The 18,919-nt window shown below is 42.3% G+C and overlaps 5 protein-coding genes across 5 annotated transcripts; 1 reads left to right on the top strand and 4 right to left on the bottom strand.

The window, feature by feature from the left end:
• Positions 1-568: 568 nt before the first annotated feature.
• On the bottom strand, positions 569-2,409 carry Bfra_009521 (putative epoxide hydrolase protein; the record flags this gene model as incomplete). Its single annotated transcript, XM_037339864.1, has 3 exons — positions 569-1,889; positions 1,989-2,158; positions 2,299-2,409. 3 exons carry the CDS (start codon positions 2,407-2,409, stop codon positions 569-571), a joined length of 1,602 nt encoding a protein of 533 aa, XP_037189914.1.
• Positions 2,410-3,328: 919 nt separating this feature from the next.
• On the bottom strand, positions 3,329-6,497 carry Bfra_009520 (putative high-temperature-induced dauer-formation protein; the record flags this gene model as incomplete). Its single annotated transcript, XM_037339863.1, has 10 exons — positions 3,329-3,972; positions 4,022-4,384; positions 4,433-4,483; positions 4,544-4,787; positions 4,834-5,276; positions 5,326-5,386; positions 5,440-5,532; positions 5,582-5,999; positions 6,052-6,347; positions 6,402-6,497. The coding sequence occupies 10 exons, from the start codon at positions 6,495-6,497 to the stop codon at positions 3,329-3,331; spliced, it is 2,709 nt and encodes a 902-aa protein (XP_037189913.1).
• Positions 6,498-6,839: 342 nt separating this feature from the next.
• On the bottom strand, positions 6,840-7,736 carry Bfra_009519 (putative nuclear pore complex component protein; the record flags this gene model as incomplete). The annotated part of the gene is made up of 2 exons (XM_037339862.1): positions 6,840-7,434; positions 7,486-7,736. 2 exons carry the CDS (start codon positions 7,734-7,736, stop codon positions 6,840-6,842), a joined length of 846 nt encoding a protein of 281 aa, XP_037189912.1.
• A 545-nt stretch (positions 7,737-8,281) lies between these two features.
• Positions 8,282-10,124, top strand: Bfra_009518 (putative amp-dependent synthetase ligase protein; the record flags this gene model as incomplete). Its single annotated transcript, XM_037339861.1, has 3 exons — positions 8,282-8,711; positions 8,763-9,943; positions 10,029-10,124. The coding sequence occupies 3 exons, from the start codon at positions 8,282-8,284 to the stop codon at positions 10,122-10,124; spliced, it is 1,707 nt and encodes a 568-aa protein (XP_037189911.1).
• A 5,526-nt stretch (positions 10,125-15,650) lies between these two features.
• Bfra_009517 (putative pleckstrin-like protein) lies at positions 15,651-18,076 on the bottom strand (the record flags this gene model as incomplete). The annotated part of the gene is made up of 2 exons (XM_037339860.1): positions 15,651-17,171; positions 17,225-18,076. The coding sequence occupies 2 exons, from the start codon at positions 18,074-18,076 to the stop codon at positions 15,651-15,653; spliced, it is 2,373 nt and encodes a 790-aa protein (XP_037189910.1).
• Positions 18,077-18,919: the final 843 nt, after the last annotated feature.

The following is an 18,919-nucleotide window of genomic DNA, read 5'->3' as shown; positions in this document are numbered from 1 at the left end:
CCTCCAATAATTCTTGGCGCCCTGCTGGTCTCGAGGGAGCAGCAAAACTAAGCCTTCCATACATGACAGATCACATTGGACAATCTTGTTGATATCACATCTCCAACAATGTGAAGGATCAGTAAGGAAAGGCCTCCAACCAAGATACTTTCCCGAGCACGTTTCACTGCACTGTGGAGAAAAAAGCTTCGATTTATCTGCAATGTCCTTGTCAGCCCGAGACCGGGTCGATCGCACTTCTCCCGTTTACCAACAAACGCGGGCGTCAGTTTTTTGGGGTCAGCCCGATGTCTTGGCACTTAATGTGTTTTTCACGTAGGTGGTTTCACATGTATTTTGGCGCTTGACAGCGAGTCGTATATGAACATTAATTTATCAAAGAAATTTGTATGCGTATAAGTAAACATTCCCTTGGTATCTCAAAAACAGATCGTTCCCACATTAGCACTCTAACCCACATATCCTTTTCGTCTTTTATTATATCCACCGTATCGTCGACCTCTTGTCTTTTCAATGTTGGCCTGATCCGATTTTCTGATTTTCGCGTTCGGTTTACACCATCATGACCTTAACCTGCAACAATTGTATCCGGACTCTCAACATCTAGTTGCATACCATGACTGGATTCAAGATGTTCCAATCCCCCATCAACAACTACTCCTTCCAATCTTCGCAGCTGAATTTTGTCATCCAATCTTATTACCTCTTTTGCCAAGCCACGAATACCCTCAAAGATAACATTCGATCTCTCCCATTCCAAAAGTCCGGCCTTTCCACTAACCCTTTGAACGAAAACAATTTCGTGTATGCCCATTCCCCAAGCAGGAGGACTATATCCAACAGAACCTTCATCTCCATTAAACACCGTTATTGCTACCCTTTGTCTTTTGCGGTTCCTCTTTTCTCCTTCTGACTGCTCACTTTCTTGTATTGCGTTTGCATAATATCGCAACGAGGCTTCAGGTCCAGGCAACCAACATAATTGACAAAGATCGATAATTTTCTCTTTGCTCAATTGATGCTTCGGATTCTTCTTCTTGAGCGCTGTTGCAACAAAACTCAATAGGCCGACTGGAGAATCACAAAGCGCGTAAGCTATTGCATCTGGTTCTCTCAAGCCAATACTCGTAACGGCTCCATATCCCATTCTCCTCTTCTTCCCACTCAACAAGGAAATTCTCGTCGGGCTTCTATGTTCCTTTTTCCTCATCTGCAAACTCAAGTTCCTCCAATCCCCTTCTTCATACCCCCAAACTCCCGCGTGAAAAAATAATGCCACCTTCCACCTTACCCAATCCCAAACTCCTTCTTTCACAGTCGGAACTCCCCATCTTGGTTCGATCAAATGCACACCTCTACAACCTTCCAGGTCACCAATCCCTCTGCCTAGATGATAATCCACTTCCCCACCCTTCTCTCGCCCAGACCCCATCATTGATGCAATATAATTTTCATAACCTAACCTTTTCATCAATTGCCCAAATAATCTAGCTGTCTCCCCCATAACATCTGCTCTAGATCCAGGTATCTCATCGCTGAATCCCGTGCCTGGTATTGATGGTATCACAACGTCAAAAGCTTGTTTATGTCCCCGTCTCTGTCCGATTCCGTATTCTTGAACGTCCTCTCCCAAAATCTCTGGCTCGCATAACTCTTTACTCAACCCTTCTATATCTAAACTCAAATTGCTGTTCGGAAAACTTGGAACCAACAATAGCGGAACTGCATTTGCGCGAGAACTGCGTATGTGTATAAAATGAATGCGTAGCGATTGACTCGAGCCTTCTGGAGCATTGGTGTTAGACTTCGGAATCGTGAATGTAGTGCGATATTGCGGGTATGTGGAATTATAATAATTCTCCCTTGTGCGCCAGGAATAGTTTTCTAGCCTTTGCGTATAATCGTATGTTAGCCTTTGCCTGTCCTATTCATTATTACAGTCTCCAGTCCTGTAACAGATAACGGACAATAATCTGAAGTAAGCGTACCAATAATCAACCAAGCCCTCAATCTCCTTCTTGGTCACCACACCCTCTTCATTCAATTGCTCACTCTCGCCATCCCCTCCACTTTTGCCCTCCTCTTCCCCTCGCCTTTCGTGCGGCAATCGCGTCAATTCCAATTTCTTCTTTGTTAGATCAAGATATTTCGAACTAACCTATTATTTTGCTATTAGTCCCCATTACTTTAGCTCTCCCCCGTCCCATGTTCACATGCCACTGATGATCTCCAACTCAAACCTGATGCGCCATTCTAGTGCCCATAAAAAGGGGTGAAAATGATTCAAAGCGTACTCACATGAACTCTATATTTCTTTATCACCTCTTCCGCTACCCCCGTTCCCGTAGCCTCTCTCTCATGCGCATGCTCCGCAACACTAGGAAGTGCCGCGCTTCTTCCCATTTCCATTATCTTTTACTTTGCCCAATACCTTCCTCGGGCTTCCAAGTGATGTATGCACAGTATGTAGTGTATTTTATTTGCGCGCGCGTGCAGATTAGAAACAAAATCACAATTTCCCTCTCTGTTTAGATAAGAAGCAAAAGTTTCAAGAGACTCTTCTCCAGCATCAAAATTGAAACGCAGAATAAAAAGTATCCAAATTTCACCTTCGAACTTCAAGCGATATGTTATCTTTCTTTAATATCCCAAGAATTGAATATTCACACATCATCAGAAAGGAGCTCAGCTAATAGAAAGCTTAAGCCACAGGTGTGGCGTAAGCTCCCAACATCCACGTGCAACCTATGAAATGCGCTGGAGCACCTACCTCAGGAATAATCTTCAGGCACAGCCACACTTCTGCCCGTTTTGCATATTCTAGAATTTGTCGATCGTGAAGATCAAGCAGAGTGACTGGACAGGAAACACAAGTTCAGACCACGGAAACATCAAGTAAGAAATGATTACTAACCGATAGAATACACAGCCACATCTCATACAGTACTTCAGATCTTCTGGCTTATCTTGAGTGTTGAGGATCATCAAGATCTGCACTAGAAACACATGTGCACTAAATCCAACCTGATATTCTGGACATTTAAAAGATAATTCATAGGTTGTATTGTGATTACATTATATGTGGCGCTTTTTCCACTGAAAGAAAGGAGAAACAACCTTTTTAATCGGAGCTAGTATGTCTAAAATAGGGCACAAAGGTTCCTTATTGCTATCAGTGTATCTTATACGTGACTCGCCTAGTCTCTTTTTCTCTTCCTATACGCCAACGCTGAAGAGATTATCGCATGTGATTTGACAAATTGCATGCATGTATGCCAACAAACCCTGCCGTGTATGATACCTAACATGCTAATCTATTGCCGATCAATCAAATAATCGCACTCCTACCCCCTAACGGCGATTCGTTTCTAGAAGATCCTCCAGTGCCTGTCCTTACAATGCCTCCTCCAATGCCGCCACTGCTACCTGACTGGGTTGAAGCCGTACCGCCTTGTGCCACACCCCTCAAATTCATGCTACCAAGCCTACTCACAATATTGCTACCCACAGCGTCAACTGCACCCCTCGGAGAGCTGAACGTAGGTCCATGTGCTGCTACTTCTTGAACTCTAAACAGTTTTATTGCTGTTCCATTCCAAACACCTATCGTACCCTTCGCAACCTGCATTTCAGATGTGAATACAAATGCCCATAGTAGGGATTCGTACCAACCAAGCGACAACGGCGTCCACTCAAAAGAATGAATACGAATGGCTGTAGTCTCGATTCCTCTTATTTCGGCTTTTTGAATGGTGCGGAGAATATTATTTGAAGGTGTATCAGAAGGATTATTAGGGTTCGAGAGGAGAGAATCAATTTGATCAATGAGTGTTAAGATTGTATGAAGTGGAAGTTCTGGAAGCCAAGTCTCTATCCACTGAGGCGTAGGTTCAAATGCACCGCTCGATGAAAATGCTGCGTAGCTACTTAGGCTCGTTGTGCTGTTGTGCCTAGAGAAGGTGGGCATGCCAGCTGTCGCTAGTTAGTAACTTATTCGGCAACCAGATGCAGAAATACGTACCGGGCATTTTCCCCCTGGCCTTTTCTGACATTCCCCGTAGTTGGGTAGGGACTGTGTCGTCAATACTTGAGGATATCGATGAGGCCCTTGAAGGGTGGTCTATGGGAGGTGATGCTGCTGGAGTAGGACGTTCTTCACCGTCGCTATCTTCATCGTCATCGTCTCCAATAGCAAACGTATCCTCCTCTGGCACATTGCTAAGTGCTGATGCCCCTCGTGGATGACTTATAGATGGGCTCCGTATACTATCCGCGGAGCCTCTCCTACTGTCTACGTCTCCTGATTCCGCTAGACGTTCTTTCCTTCGCCTGTTTCTTCTTTCTATCTCTTCTTGACCACTTTCCAAAGTAAAATGTCGTAAGGCTGATCCAGAGTCAGTTGGCATTCAAAATATGAGGAGTGAAACCATACCTTCAAATTTCTTCTTATTTCTCAGAATAGCGTACACAAAATTAGGGTTTTCTAGATGGACAATCAGTATCTTATTTTCGCAAAACAAGTAACAATACTGGGGTAACTCACTAGTATACTGGTGCTCGATGATAGCATTCATACTCTCCAAAAGAGACTGAAGGAGATCATGATTACTGTCGTTCGATAAAAGGAATCCGGGTGATGACATGGACGCAAACAACTGCAGGAGTTTTGAAGATGTGGGAGCACTGATATCCTCCAGATAAGCAGCGATGTTATTTATCACTGCTAATAAGGCAGGATATATGGCTGTGAGTTTTCCTTGACTCGTTGTTATTATGTTGTAAATTGACTGTTCTTCGTCAGTGTTGCAGTATTAGCTTCCAAAGAAAACCTACTTGTATGAGGAAATCGGCATATGTCCCATTGAATGACTGAAGTCTGATACTGGGCGGTAAAGTATCCTGGGCCTCAAATCTCTTGTTAAGATTCTTGCCAAAGTTTGGTTCCACACTTAAGGTCTGTAAGATGAAAATACACATCCGTACAACTCCTTGTTTGGAGGCATCTAGTCTATATTCAAGAGAATAGAATATGATTAGAATAACGAAATCGTGTGATCGATCAGTATCAATCAAAAACGACCTGAATCGTTTATTGCATTGGGTGATTTCCCAGAATAACATGATCATCTCCGAAGCACATTTTGCGTATGATTGATTTCCTGGAATATAGGAGCTCGTAGTATTCATAGGCTGGTTCAAGATTCTTGTCATACCATCTACAATGAATTGAAAATCTTGTGGCCTATGTAAACGACCAAGAAAGTGTCGGAAATAATCTAACAATGTCAATTGAAATCTACAGGCAGAACTATATCAATATCTTACTTTTCTTGGTTTGAGCAGGGCCGGATTCGGGTATTGGATATAGGAGAATGGCAAGCAGAAACTACGAGGTTCGAACATCAGATTCTGAAATCAATGGATAATATACTGACTGACCTGCAATGCATATGTGACTAGAATCTGTTTTGGGTCTTTGAAAACTTGTACATTATAAGGCACTTGCCATTTTGCTGGGTTGTATTTCAAAGTCTTCATGCGTGTTAGTATTTGGTTATAAATGAGGATAGTATGACCTTACCGTGTTCAGTAGAGAGCACAATACAGATAACACAACCTGCTTGTCTGGACAAGTAGCAATATATGTGATGGCTTTTACTCCTTGCACAGGAAGTAAGTTTGCCGACATATACATACTCTGACTGGTTAAAGTCAAGAGCAATCTTAATATCTCGGTGCGGTTGTTCTCAAATTCTTTACTAGTGCCGACTGGTGTATTGCATCCTACTCCGCTTTGCCAGATGGCATACGATACTTTGTTCTTACTATTCTGCGGCTTGGGGAGGGTAAAGTCTGCAAAGAACAACAAATCGATCAAGGTGTCGATCAATTCTTCTGCCAAAGGCTTGACCTCTTCAAATTCTTGCGCCGCAGCTTCGAGTTTCTGTAGTTCTTCCTGAGATTCATCAAATATCACGTCTCGGGCGAGAGCTGCCTTGCTGCAATACAGTCAGTGACTGAATCAACCAACATCATTCTGCGACTATGTACCGTGTCCGCTTCCTCCTCACACCCCAAAAGAATGTCTCCTCCCATGATTGTAGTTTTTCGGCTTCGTAAACGTATGGCAGAATGCGTGTAAGGATTCGAATGCAATTCAATGCATCTCTTTCCGGAGCAAACTCTGGATGAGGGAATGAGGGGTGATGGCGGAGAACAAAAAGTCGGCTGGTTATTGCTAATATTAGAGTCTCTAGGTTCTCTAACGCCGTATCGCGAGTTCTTCGAATATCTGCAGGGGAGAAGAGACTGAAAATGTCTTCTGTGGATTCTGGCAACTCCCAAAACTATACAAGGCTCAATCAGTAATAACTCCAGCTGAGGATGTGCGATCAACTCACAGAAGCCCAGTATGGGTCATCGGCAGGAATGATCTTATCTTCTGAAAGTCGGAAGATACCCTTCTTAAATACTAGTTTCGAGTCGGAAGCTCCCATCCTTAATTGTGTTTTGCATCTGGAGCTGGAGTTGTGGCCGTTGTTTGATATGTATGTAATAAATGTTCTAGATTGTTGACGAAGCTTCTTTGTACTGGACGATAAGATAGCCTTCACTGGAGCCAATCTTCACGTGCTAGCGAAGATTTATAGATATCACAGAAACCACGAAACAAAACATGAAATTTTCCGAATCACATACTCAATTAAATAGCGTCTTGAGGCAAACCAACAATCATCAGGACAGTGTTTAATACAACATTTCAATACTGCAGGTGCATGTCAAAGTAACGCGGGCCACAAGGGTATCTATCTATATCCACAATCCATCAAGTCTAAAATCTATGTATACAATCGGGCATTGCCTGAATTTCTCCTTCCCTTCTCGTAAAGCCATTTGTTATTTAACCCAACACTTGACGGTTTCGCAACACCTAATGGACTTGGTGTACCAGGATCCCCAATCGATCGACCGAGAGGATTTGAGCCATATGAAGACCTTCGGTTACCACTTCCACTCATGAGAGTCTTCTGTAACAAGGGACTTGCACCTGGCGAATAGACTGCCCCCAGTGGATTAATCAGGCTTTCCAGACCGTCTTGAGTGTGTGGACTTTCAGATCGTTTTCCAGAAGGACTTCCAGAAGCTGGGCTCCCTCTTCGATTCGCAGGCGAGCTGCTCAGAGGTGTTGACGTCCTCCTATATCTCGGTGGAGTAACATACTCCGAGCCTGGAGTAGGTGGTCTTGAACTAGGTTTCAACCCAAGAAGTTTTCGTTGAGCAGGCGTCAGAGGTATATCTTCCATGTTGTCTCGTTTGGTATAGAATGGGCGAAGTGCAACAACAATGTTGAAAACGAGGCAGAATTGTATTATTCGAAAGCTCCAGGACGCAAACATTGGAAATAACGCTTCGCCGAAGAAATAACCAGGGAAGCTGATATCACACTTAGCACATATTATTGCATTCTGGATCTGGTGTACCTACGTTCTCCAAAGTGTTTGTCCAAAGTACCATACCACAACAAATCCCACACCATTCCATAGAAGTCGCCTCATGTTTTGATCTGTAAAAGTGGCCACATTCTGTCGTCTTGCGATCTCATCAAATTTGGGGTGTTTCCAAGTTCCAGTCTGCGGTGTAGATGGTTGTGGTTCTCCAAACCCCGACTTTCTCGCCGACGCTGGTGATGATCGTTGGGCTGCTGGTGTAGTAGGGGTACGTATCATTGTAGACATCTTTGAGATTATACAAAGCCTTTAAGCTTTGTCGGGAGGTTGGTAAGCTCCTAGTTGTACCCGTTAGCAACCATGTCAAATCCAAACGTAAATAGAGGGTTTAGATCATACTACTCACTTTCGATGCTGATGAAAAGCCAACTTGACCTGTTTTTTATGGTTAGTATTATTTCAATTGAATTGACGATTAAATCTACGTTCGCATTGTTGTTTGTCGAGAAGGTTATCGAAGAAATAAAACCTTTCTTGGTAGTTCTTCCTGAGTTGTTTTGATCAAGAAATCGTGAATTCTGCTAAAGCTCAAGGCGCGCTTCTACTTTGGTATTAGCGCGATTTTGTACCCCTGTCCATTGATTGGTCCTATTGATTAGTGCCGGATATCATCGCCCCGCCCCGTAGAAAGCTATCGTATCACCAAGCAACCCCAAATACCCGCCCGCGGAGTTTCTCTTGAAACGAGTATTAGAAATTGTTAATACTCATACTCATGAAGACACCTTCAACTTATTGTAGCTACAAATACGTTTTTTAAAACATCTTTCAAGATGGGGTTCGATAATCTCATGCTCTATCTCGATGAGAGCATTACAGGTGTTCTCAGCGATTGGGATCTTTATTCAACCTTAATTGTTACTGTTCTCATCGGCTTCTTTGCTTACACAATTGTAACATCTCGCGATCCGGATTCACATCCTATGCTCTTAGCCCGTCAATCACAGGCATCCCCAGTCAGACAAGAAGGGCAATCTGCCGTCTTCAGAAATCACACTTCCCCCCATGGCATACCTCTCAACTCAGGACTCAACGTCAAAGACCCGGGTGACTCGAAATGGACCCCAGGGCGCAATGGTGACTTGCGCGATATCTGGCGTAAAGCAATCACTGGGGCTGTCGATAGGGAAGGGAAAGAGACTGGAGATATTGGTAGCCTCATGACAATATATGGTTCCGATAAACTAGTCACGCACAAGCTTGGTATGTACAGCATTGTAAATTAAAACCTTCGCTTTACTAATGTTGATACAGCCGACGTTACTCGTCAGATCAATTTGATTGGTCAACACATCAAGCAAAATGGCGGAACTAACGTTGCCATTTACTTACCCAACTCTATCGAATACGTCGCAACGTTGTTCGCTTGTGCCTTCTACGATCTCAGTGCGATACTTCTACCATATGACGAATCTCCCGAAAGCTTAATAGAATTGATACAAAAGTCCAAAGCTGATACGGTCATTGCGGCTGTTGGTTCTTTCCCATTCGATGTAGTGACAAAGTCATACCCCGCTTTGCAGCAAATGATATGGGTGGTGGATGATGGCAGCAAGCATATGGACTGGAATGAAATTCCAAAGGGTACCGGCGGAGCTGTGAATGTTTCTACCTGGCAAGAGATTCTTCAAGATCAGGAGGCTCATGCAGGTTCCGAACTGCCCGTCGTTGACAAGAATGATAAGGAGCCCAACAAAGTCGTTGCATTCTGGCCTAATGGAGAACTCGTGGAATACACTCAATCAGTGCTGGTGGCCGGTGTTTCCGGTCAACTCTCCTCCATACCCACTATTCAGCGTATCACATCTAAAGATCTTTTCCTCTCTGCGGAACCACTCTCAAAGATCTATCCTTTGATTCTAACTCTTTCGGCACTTTACTCAAATTCTTCCGTCGCATTAACATCTGTTGCCATCAAAGACCCCGATCTCGTTCTAGCAACGAAGGGTACATCCCCAACGATTGTTGTTGCTTCTTCCACCACTCTCGCGAAACTCCATGCAGAAACCAAGGATAATTTAACTTCCCCACTCTATCAAGTCATCCACTGGTTTCAAACCCGATCCTTGGTACAGAATGGTGTTATGCCTCTTGCCACCGTCTTTTCCCGCATGTACGATCATCTTCGCCCAATCATTGGCACAACGCCTGGGAAACTTCGCTTAATTTACGTTTCCGAACCTGTTGGTGCACCGTCAACACCTTTGAGCGCTGAAATGCTCTCAGATCTGCGTATTTACACAGGCTCAAGAATTGTGTACGCTCTTACAGCATCAAAGGTGGCAGGTGCTGTATCTCAAACTGGTATATATGATTACAGAGTAGACGATGGTTCAGAGAAATACTCGCACTTTGGAGCGCCTCCTCCATCTGTCGAGATCTTTTTGAAGGATACCAAGGAGTATCAAACTTTTGACACATTTTCCGTTGGACAGGTATACTTCCCTCTTTTTTAAAAAAATTCCTTACTATCTACCTCACCTCTTTTGCAAGTATACATCTACTAACCTTCAACAATAGATCACAGTAAGGGGCCCTGCCGTCGTAGGAGGAGAAGCAGATTTGGGTATCGCAGGAAAGATGAAACCAGACCACACACTCGCTCTAATTTCATGATATGGTGGTGATATTTTTGTGCATATTCATGGAATCATTCATATCATATCTGTCACATCGAATAGATCTATATCCATAATAAAGCTCGGGGCTATCCGAAATGATCACATTGCAATTTTGCCGTAGATATAATTCACCTAATCATACCCCCATGCTCAGAATCAGTCATCTGTTGCACGTCTAAAAACTTAGCTTTTGTATTAGCTCACAGAAGGAGTATTTTGTTGCGGACCTGGAAATTTAGCTTTGCCATTAGCTTTGCAGACATGGTAACATTATCAATACTGGTGCCAATAATATCCATTTATCGCGATCACATTATTGTATTGTTGCACACCTCAAAACTTAGCTTTTGCATTAATTGTTAGTCCTGCAGGAATCACAAGCAAAATATCCACATTCGAGATGTTTTTGTTGCACACCTAGAAACTTAGTTGCAGTTGTTAATTTATTACCAGCCGTTTGTTGCATGTCAGGAATTTTAGTATGATCATATCTAATCTATAATCCTGACTAGAGGTCACTTGACGCTGGCAGGGACAAAAATCCGAGGCCCCTAAACATACTCGCTAGTAAACCCATGAAGCAAGGCTAACAGAGTGAAGGCTGAGGCTAAGGCTGAAGCTAAGGCTGAAGCTAACGGGGGCTAATTGGATGCGAAACAAAACAAAACACTGGGATGTGTGGTCAGGACGGCTGGAGTGGGGACATGGGGCCGGGCAAAACGTTAAGGCTTAACGATGATGCCGCTGCCAGCTGGGATGTTTACGGTCATGCAGTCGATAAAGGGGAATAGGAAGGGGAATCAGTAACGTGCCGAGGTAAGGAGCACATGTACGATGGGAGGAAAATAAAGTTATATCAAATGACTATGTTAGAGTTGTACGTACATATCATATGCATCTAATCGGATGTATTATTAGGGATACTTAGCTTTGACGACGATAGTTCTAATACACATCATTGTTTGTTGATAGCTTAATATACAAAAATAATACCGTTACTGATAAGTTGTAACTTTGTTTGTTATACGTAGGTGGATCAATTAGTCAATGACTTAAGTCCTCGAGCCATCGTGAATTAATTATAAATTAAGATGAGATTTTCATGCTTTGAAAATATTTGCAGCTTAGTTGTCAACTAGGAAAATTAGTTACCTTCATTGCGCGTCGTTGCCATGTACCAATCCTGCCTATTGTTACCGCCTAGCTACCATCTCTTACCGCCTAACCCCTAACCTCGCACGCCTAGCAAGCATAATTGACCCTAATGATAAGCGAGATCCAACACTAGACTAGGTCATCATGCCTTGAATTCGTCTAACTAGAATGCCTAAAGTGCCTGAACTTAGAGGCCTGAACTAATGTACCTAATGTCCCTAAAGTGATATTGGTGAGGCCGAGGGACGTGTTGGTGATTTTAGGGCTTATAGTTATTATGCTATTATAAGCTACTAATGCGATCCCGGATGAGCGAAAGTATGACTAACTAGGCAAATTTCAGAATCATTATTAGCTAAAATAATCATGTTACACAACAACATAGCCTCCAATACCAAAACCATAACGGCAAAACGCAATGGAAATGATTGAGTCAAGACCACACCAACGCCAACATCAGCAACAATACCAACCAACATCAACCCAAAAGCAAACTACTGGAATCAAATTCGCATCTCATCACGAGCGATCATCCTCAGGACTAAAAATCCACGCCGCCAAATCCAACACCAAATAAACAAAGCAATGCCGCCGCAAGCGATTTAGCACCAGTTGGTAGATAATCAATCACCAACCAAGCAACTAACCAACAATATCCCACTCTCTCATCACATTCCTCCTCAACGCCTCCCACAATCTTCCATCTCGATCATTTACCAATAGTACCAATCTCAAAGTATCTCTAGTCTTGAAACTAAAATCTAAAATGTACAATAATCGTCTGTACTGGTACCTAAAATCCCATCTCCGCGTGGGGGCATGATCAAAAGAACCATGAACATGCATCTTCACTCAAAGCTCATCGAGGCTAAAAAACCAGACGAGCAACAAACGCCCATTACCCTTTCTTGTTACCACAAAAACCTCTCTAGTCCCTCGAACTAAAAACAAGATGTGCAACAAAGAATCTCCAACCCCTGGTTTCCCTATAATAATATGACTATCTTTATAGTACTGTAATAGTACACACAAGCTGAATATCAAATACGTAAACTCTCACCCTTTCCCTTCCCACCACACCACCACAAAAACCTCTCTAGTCCCTCGAACTAAAAACTAGATGTGCAACAAGGAATTTTCAAACCCTAGTTTCTCTATAATAAGATAAATATATGCCTATCGACGCAGGAAAATAAAACTAGAATATCAAATGCACAAACCCGCACTCCTTCCCTGCCCACCACACCACACCACACCATAACAAAAACCTCTCTAGTCTCTAGCTCCTCGAACTAAAAAGTAGATGTGCAACAAAGAATCTCTAACCCTCTAGTACCTCTATCTAATCAAAATTACCATATCCATATCGTAATAGTACATGCAAGCTAAAAATCAGATACGCAACAAAGCGATAGGACATAGGTACCTAGGTAATGAAGCGAGGAAAAGGATGATTAGTCTTTCGAACTAAATTGTAGATGTGCAACAGATGGATTTGTTGGGTTTTTGTTGCTAATAATAATGCTAACAAGAAGGAAGGGTTGGAAAAGAACTAGACAGGGGATTGTATAGGGTTTCGATGGGTTGGATTTGGATTTGGATGGGAGGAGGAGTTTAGGTTGTTTGATGGATTATTGGGTGCGAGCGTATGTTGGATCTTTTTAGGAGTGTGTGGTTTCTTAGAATTATTTTTACATCCACATTTGCGGAATGAGAATGGTGATCTCTCTTTGGTAGTTATAAAGAATTAACCAGATTTGAAGAATGAGATATCATTATTTAAATAATTAAGTAAACAAATCGAAAATACAACCCTTATAACAACAACACAATCATCAAACAATCAATCACTTATCATTCCTAACAAAACGTAAAGACCTACTCCTCCATACACCTATGTCATTATATAATTACAAGACACAACACATACATACACCTCGCCCCTCTCGCTTCCTCCTACGCTCCTCCTTATACGATATAACAAATAAGTTGATCATCAATTTCACCACAGCGATTCGTAGGAACATAATTACTCCAATTAATTTGCACAGCTGAAGGAAATCTATCTAGAGCTGGAGCTCTGAATGTTCATAAACTCGACATAATCAATACAACCAAGCAACTGACTAGCTAGCTAGCTAATTAGCATCTCCATCAAACGATAATAAAAATGGAATATAATTAAGAGGCTAAATATGCAGATACGCAACAAAATCTGCAACCTCCAACCGGCTAAACATTACCTAACCTATTATCACCTAATCTAGCTATCTATGAACTAAATGATTTCATTTTCCATTCACTTTGTTAAATCAAATCGATCAAATCAAATCCGAGTAGAATATAATAGTACCTAAATATTCAGATATACAACAACAAAATAAAATGCCTAATCCCAACCTCCAATCTCTAATCTAATCGATCAAAAACGCTACTCAATTTACTATCATTTATCTACTATCTACCTATTATCTACCTATTATTTATCTATTATTTATTTATTACTCATTTAATACTTATTTAATACTTATTTATTACTTATTTATTACTTATTTATTACCTACCTATCACCTATCTATCACCTACCTACCTACCACCACCTACATACATACAAACCTATAAACTAAATAATTTCATCCTCAATCCCCAATCCTTCAACCCCTCCATCAAATCAAACCCCCCCAAACCAAGCCCAAGATCAATATATAACAAAGACTAACTAAATATGCAAATACACAATAACGCTATCTAATCATCGCTAATCTCGTGATTGATTGGAACTTGTATAATCTAGGTATGAATATCGATGATCTATTGGTATTGATATCGATATCGATATCAATGAACTATTCAGATAGATAGATAGATGCAGAGGAATTATATTTTATGATTCATTCTGATATCCATTCTGATATCCATCTCCCATTTACATTATATATCCCCACCCACTTACTACCACTCTCTACCACTACCACTCTCACTACTACTGTCCCTATCAATCAGTTCAATTCAATCCCCTCTCAATCCCCTCTCAATCCCCTCTCAATCCCCTCTCAATCCCCTCTCAAACCTCCAATCTCCAATCTCCAAACCACAAAAACAAATCAAGAATCTGTGATCAATCCCAAGATATGCACATCTTCCCATCTTCCCATACATACCCCACTAAAAATTCCCTTCTTTTCTTTTCGTTTTCCGATTTCGATATCTTTCAGGTATTTCTCTTTTCTGATACGAATACTCTACCACCTATCCATCTCATCCTATAATTCCTATGGGGTTGATTGAAATATATATACATGAAATATATATTCCTCTCTTCTCCTCCTCTTCTCCTCCTCCTCCTCTCCTCCCCTCATTCCATATCCCTCTTTCCCCCTTCCTCCTCCCTTCCTCCTCCCTTCCTCCTCCCTTCCTCCTCCCTTCCTCCTCCCTTCCTCCTCTCCCCCATAAAATAACCCCACAATCTCACATACACACACACACATAACAACCTCACAATCTCACACACACCAATGAACAAACCCCTCCATTCCCAATCCCAATCCCAATCCCAATCCCAATCCCAATCCCAATCCCACTTCACCAAATCATCCATCCATCCACCCATCCATCCATCCAAACTCATACGTCCAAAAAATACACAACACTCCACCGAAACATGAGCCACCAATCACCATGTACATACCACCTTCTAGGACATGCCTGTGAGCAGAGGGCGGCAGGTATACTTTTTGACTATACAAATACGATACACACCATACCATACCATACCATACCATACCTAATCAAATTAATCAAAACTCAACTCAAGTCAACTTAACTCAACCAAAGCCAAAATCTAGATCTAATCCACCACAATGAATACATAATATAAAAACTCGTACCCCCATTTCATTCACCCCTCACCACTCATCGCTCACCCCTCACCCCTCACCCCTTATTCCACATTCCCACATTCCCCTCTTCCCTCCTCGAGAAAGAATTTCTATACAGAATCTTCACACACACGTACACACACACACACAGAGAGAGAGAGAGAGAGAGAGAATACAAACTCAATCACAAAATCTTACACTAAACCCCTCAGACATTCAAAAACTAAATAAACGCATCAAATTGGTATACCTACAACGAGCATACATCCAGAGCCAAAAGTTGCAAAAGTGCTACCTAGGTATCTCCTCTATCTCACTGGTATCTAATCGTTCATAAACACCCGCAAAAGAACCAAACATATCCCCCGAGCCAATTTCTCAATTCGGCCAGAAATTCCATCCAGTTTTGATTGCCAAATCCCTACCCCAAAGGTCCAAAAATCCATCGCATACAAAAGAAATTCAATACCTCTTCCATCTCCAATATCTTAGTCATACCCCACTCTTCCCCTATCTCTTCCACCACCCGTCAATGAACCCTCGACCAATCCACCCTTAATAAATGGTTCCCTAGTCCCCGACTGTCCTCTATCCCTTCCGTTCGTACTTGTTCTCGGTCTCTGAGTTGTCGTTTCTCTCCTAAACACTGTATTTGCCTTTGGGATATCATTCAAGCCACTCTCCGGCGTATTCGCCGCCTCAACCAATAATAACCCTGAAGGAGCCGCTACACCATGACCCTTGCCCTTTTTATTCCACTGCGGTGCCTCTTCAAATTGAGGCGTAAAATCCAATAACGGTTTAGTTTTTTTACTGCTTGGACTGCGTTGAAGACTTGTATTAGCTACTTCTAAACGTTTGGCTTTCGTAGGCATCGACATTGTTCGAGATTGAGCGCTGCCATTGATGAGAGTTGGACCATCTGTGAAAGATCCATTTTTGAGACTATTCTCTCGATCCTGCAGTGCTTTTTGACGGACTGAATATGTTCTTCCTAATAATCCACCCGATGCGAATTGATCTTCTTGAGGTGGTGCTCGGTATGCTATCGGCTGTCTCTCTTGTACGAGGCGAGGAAGAGGTGCTATTGCAGATGTATTTCGTAGATGAAAAGGAATTTGCATTGGCCTTTCATCCTCGGTTGAATCATCTGCTTCTGATTTATCGAATCGGTCCATATCGAGTAATGGTTTAAATGATCCAATCATGTATGGATCTTCATCCACCGAAACATTTACCCTATGTGTGTGAACACCTTTGACTCCCGTTCCTGGTCCTGATGCAATTTTTGCTTTCATCGTCTTGACAGTTTTGGTAGCTTTCTTCTGACCTTCACCCTTCTTATTAACCAAATACCAACTTCTCCATCTCTGAACCGCTGAATACCACGCATTTGCCGCAATGTGATCATCAGTACAAAAGAAGTGTACGAAATTTTCGGCACTCAAAAACATGGCCGTTTTCTGTTGACTCTTGATAGCATAACAATTCTTCCTTGGTGGTTTGAGTGTTTTCCTAATTTGTTGCGCTGTTGGGGTATAGATATCGAAATCAGATAAATGACAAATGTTCATTGAATCTTTATCGTTGATACCCACCCCCGACTTTTTCGAGACAAATACTTGACCGGAAGAAAGAAGTGTAATATAACGTTTGTTCCATTTGCCAGGTTTCTGAGAATGATAAAGCTGCACCGTAACATCTTGAGGCGCATCTGTGGGTACCGATGATGCGTCAAGGTCTTCTTCATGATCATAAGCATCGGAACCTTCCACAATTAAAGAATTTTGTGTATCTCTATCCCAAGAATTCATGATATCTCGAATATGTTCATAACGACGAATTTTGCGCTCTAGACCAAGAGTTGTGTATGACTCCAATAATACAGCAGTGTGTGGATCGATATGGGTCGACATGATATTTGCAGCAGAATTTATAATATCCATGGGAGTCGTGTCTGCGTCGACTGGTAGATTGATTGATGACTGTTTACAGCGAATTAAAATTCTCTATGAAATAAAAAAAGTCAGTGTGGTTTTTGAATTGGACATAGTAGACTTACCCTCTCCGGCGCATTTGATGCTGAAATTGGAGCATCAGTTTGCGGTACTATTCCTCCTCCACCCTGTTGTATACCAACAGGATTGATGACAGGCGCATCATTTCTGGGGGGGCCATCACCTATCGTCCGCTGTATTGATGCAATATTGTCCAAGACAGAAGGTAGCGGAGGCTTGGTGGTTGTAGTAGCACGTCTCTTACTACTAAAAAATGCAAACTTTTGAGGAGGGCTTTTGACCGAGTCATTTGCCGCAGCATCCAACGTTGCTTCCAATCGCTCCAGATCCTTGCGCTTCTGTTCTGCCAAGATCCTCTCCGTCTCCTCGTCACTCAATTGAACCGGGAGAGAAACCGGGGGAGGGGAATGCGATGGAGAGAAGAGTATCTGTTGATTTATGCCATTGTCACTATTGTAATTTGGTTCACAACTCTGCTGTCGCTCGTCGTAATTGTGAGATTCCCCCGTCGCTCCCAAGTGGGTTTGCGATCGCTTGGGAATGGGGCGTCTCGTTTGCGCATAGCTTGAGGGAAGGCCAATGGCAGAATCAACTGGATCCGTTGTTCGCCTCGTCATTGGAATTCTCGCGGCGGGATTTGGAGATGTCGATTGGACATGCGAGACAGGTAATGAGGGTACTGGGGGTGAATGATCGGATTGGGGGGCCACCTTCGGACGTCGATATCTTGACATACTTTTTGTCCTCGACAAGGAAGTATTTTGATTTTGTTGAACATCTTGTTTGGGAGGTGCGGGATCGGGTTTGGATGGTAAGGCTCTTACTGATCTGTACCTCGAATATTTTTGTTGTGTGGGTTGTGAAGGTGGAGGGGGATGAATCTTTTCTTCCGACATGATGAATGGAATGATATGAAACGAAACAAAGAGGATAATCAGGAAGTAAAAAGTGATGAAATCAAGAAGTTGCGAATCATAAGTAATAAAGGGTGGTTCTATGATGTATCGAAGACTTAGTAATTACTCTTATGGGCATTATTTTCCCCGTTGGAGTGATGGAAAGAGTAATGAAGAATCAAGTGAATTGAGGAGAAGGAGGAGAGGAGAGTGGAGGTGAGGGGTAAGAAGGAATTGATCTTGTAGAATGAGTAGTAGGTAGATATGTTTGAGTGACAAGTACCCAGGTATTATTATGGTGTAAGAAGAATTGAAATGTGTGAATGAGTGAATGAATGCACGAATGCACGAATGAACGAATGAATTGATTGAATGAATGAATCGAATTTACCCCCAGATTTGAAATGTATGACCACCCACTTAATAAATCATGTACCTGCAGATTATAAAAGCAGTGCTAGACGGGGCTGTGGGTGAGAGGATGAGGGTGATGAGTGGATGGTGGATGGTGGATGGTGGGTTGAGGGTTTGGTGGGTGGGTGAAGGGTAGGGTAGGGTAGTGAGTGGGTGGTGGGTGAAGCGTAAGGTAGTGAGTGAGTGGGTGGTGGGTTGAATGAATGAATGAATGAATGATGAAGGAGCGTAATTTTAATAAATTTGGTAAATATAACATCAAGTATCTTGGTATGTGATAGGGATGTAGTAAATGGAGGGTGAATAGATAGATAGTAAATAAATGGTAAATAGAGAGTAAATATGTGGTAAATAAATAATCATTATAACACACAACATATAACATAACATATAATCTTTCGCTTCTCCCCCTCCTCCCGCTTCTCCCTC

Source organism: Botrytis fragariae, assembly GCF_013461495.1.
Source record: "Botrytis fragariae strain BVB16 chromosome Unknown tig00000161, whole genome shotgun sequence".
Taxonomy (NCBI): Eukaryota; Fungi; Ascomycota; class Leotiomycetes; order Helotiales; family Sclerotiniaceae; genus Botrytis; species Botrytis fragariae.
This window is presented reverse-complemented; position numbering and strand designations above follow the sequence as displayed.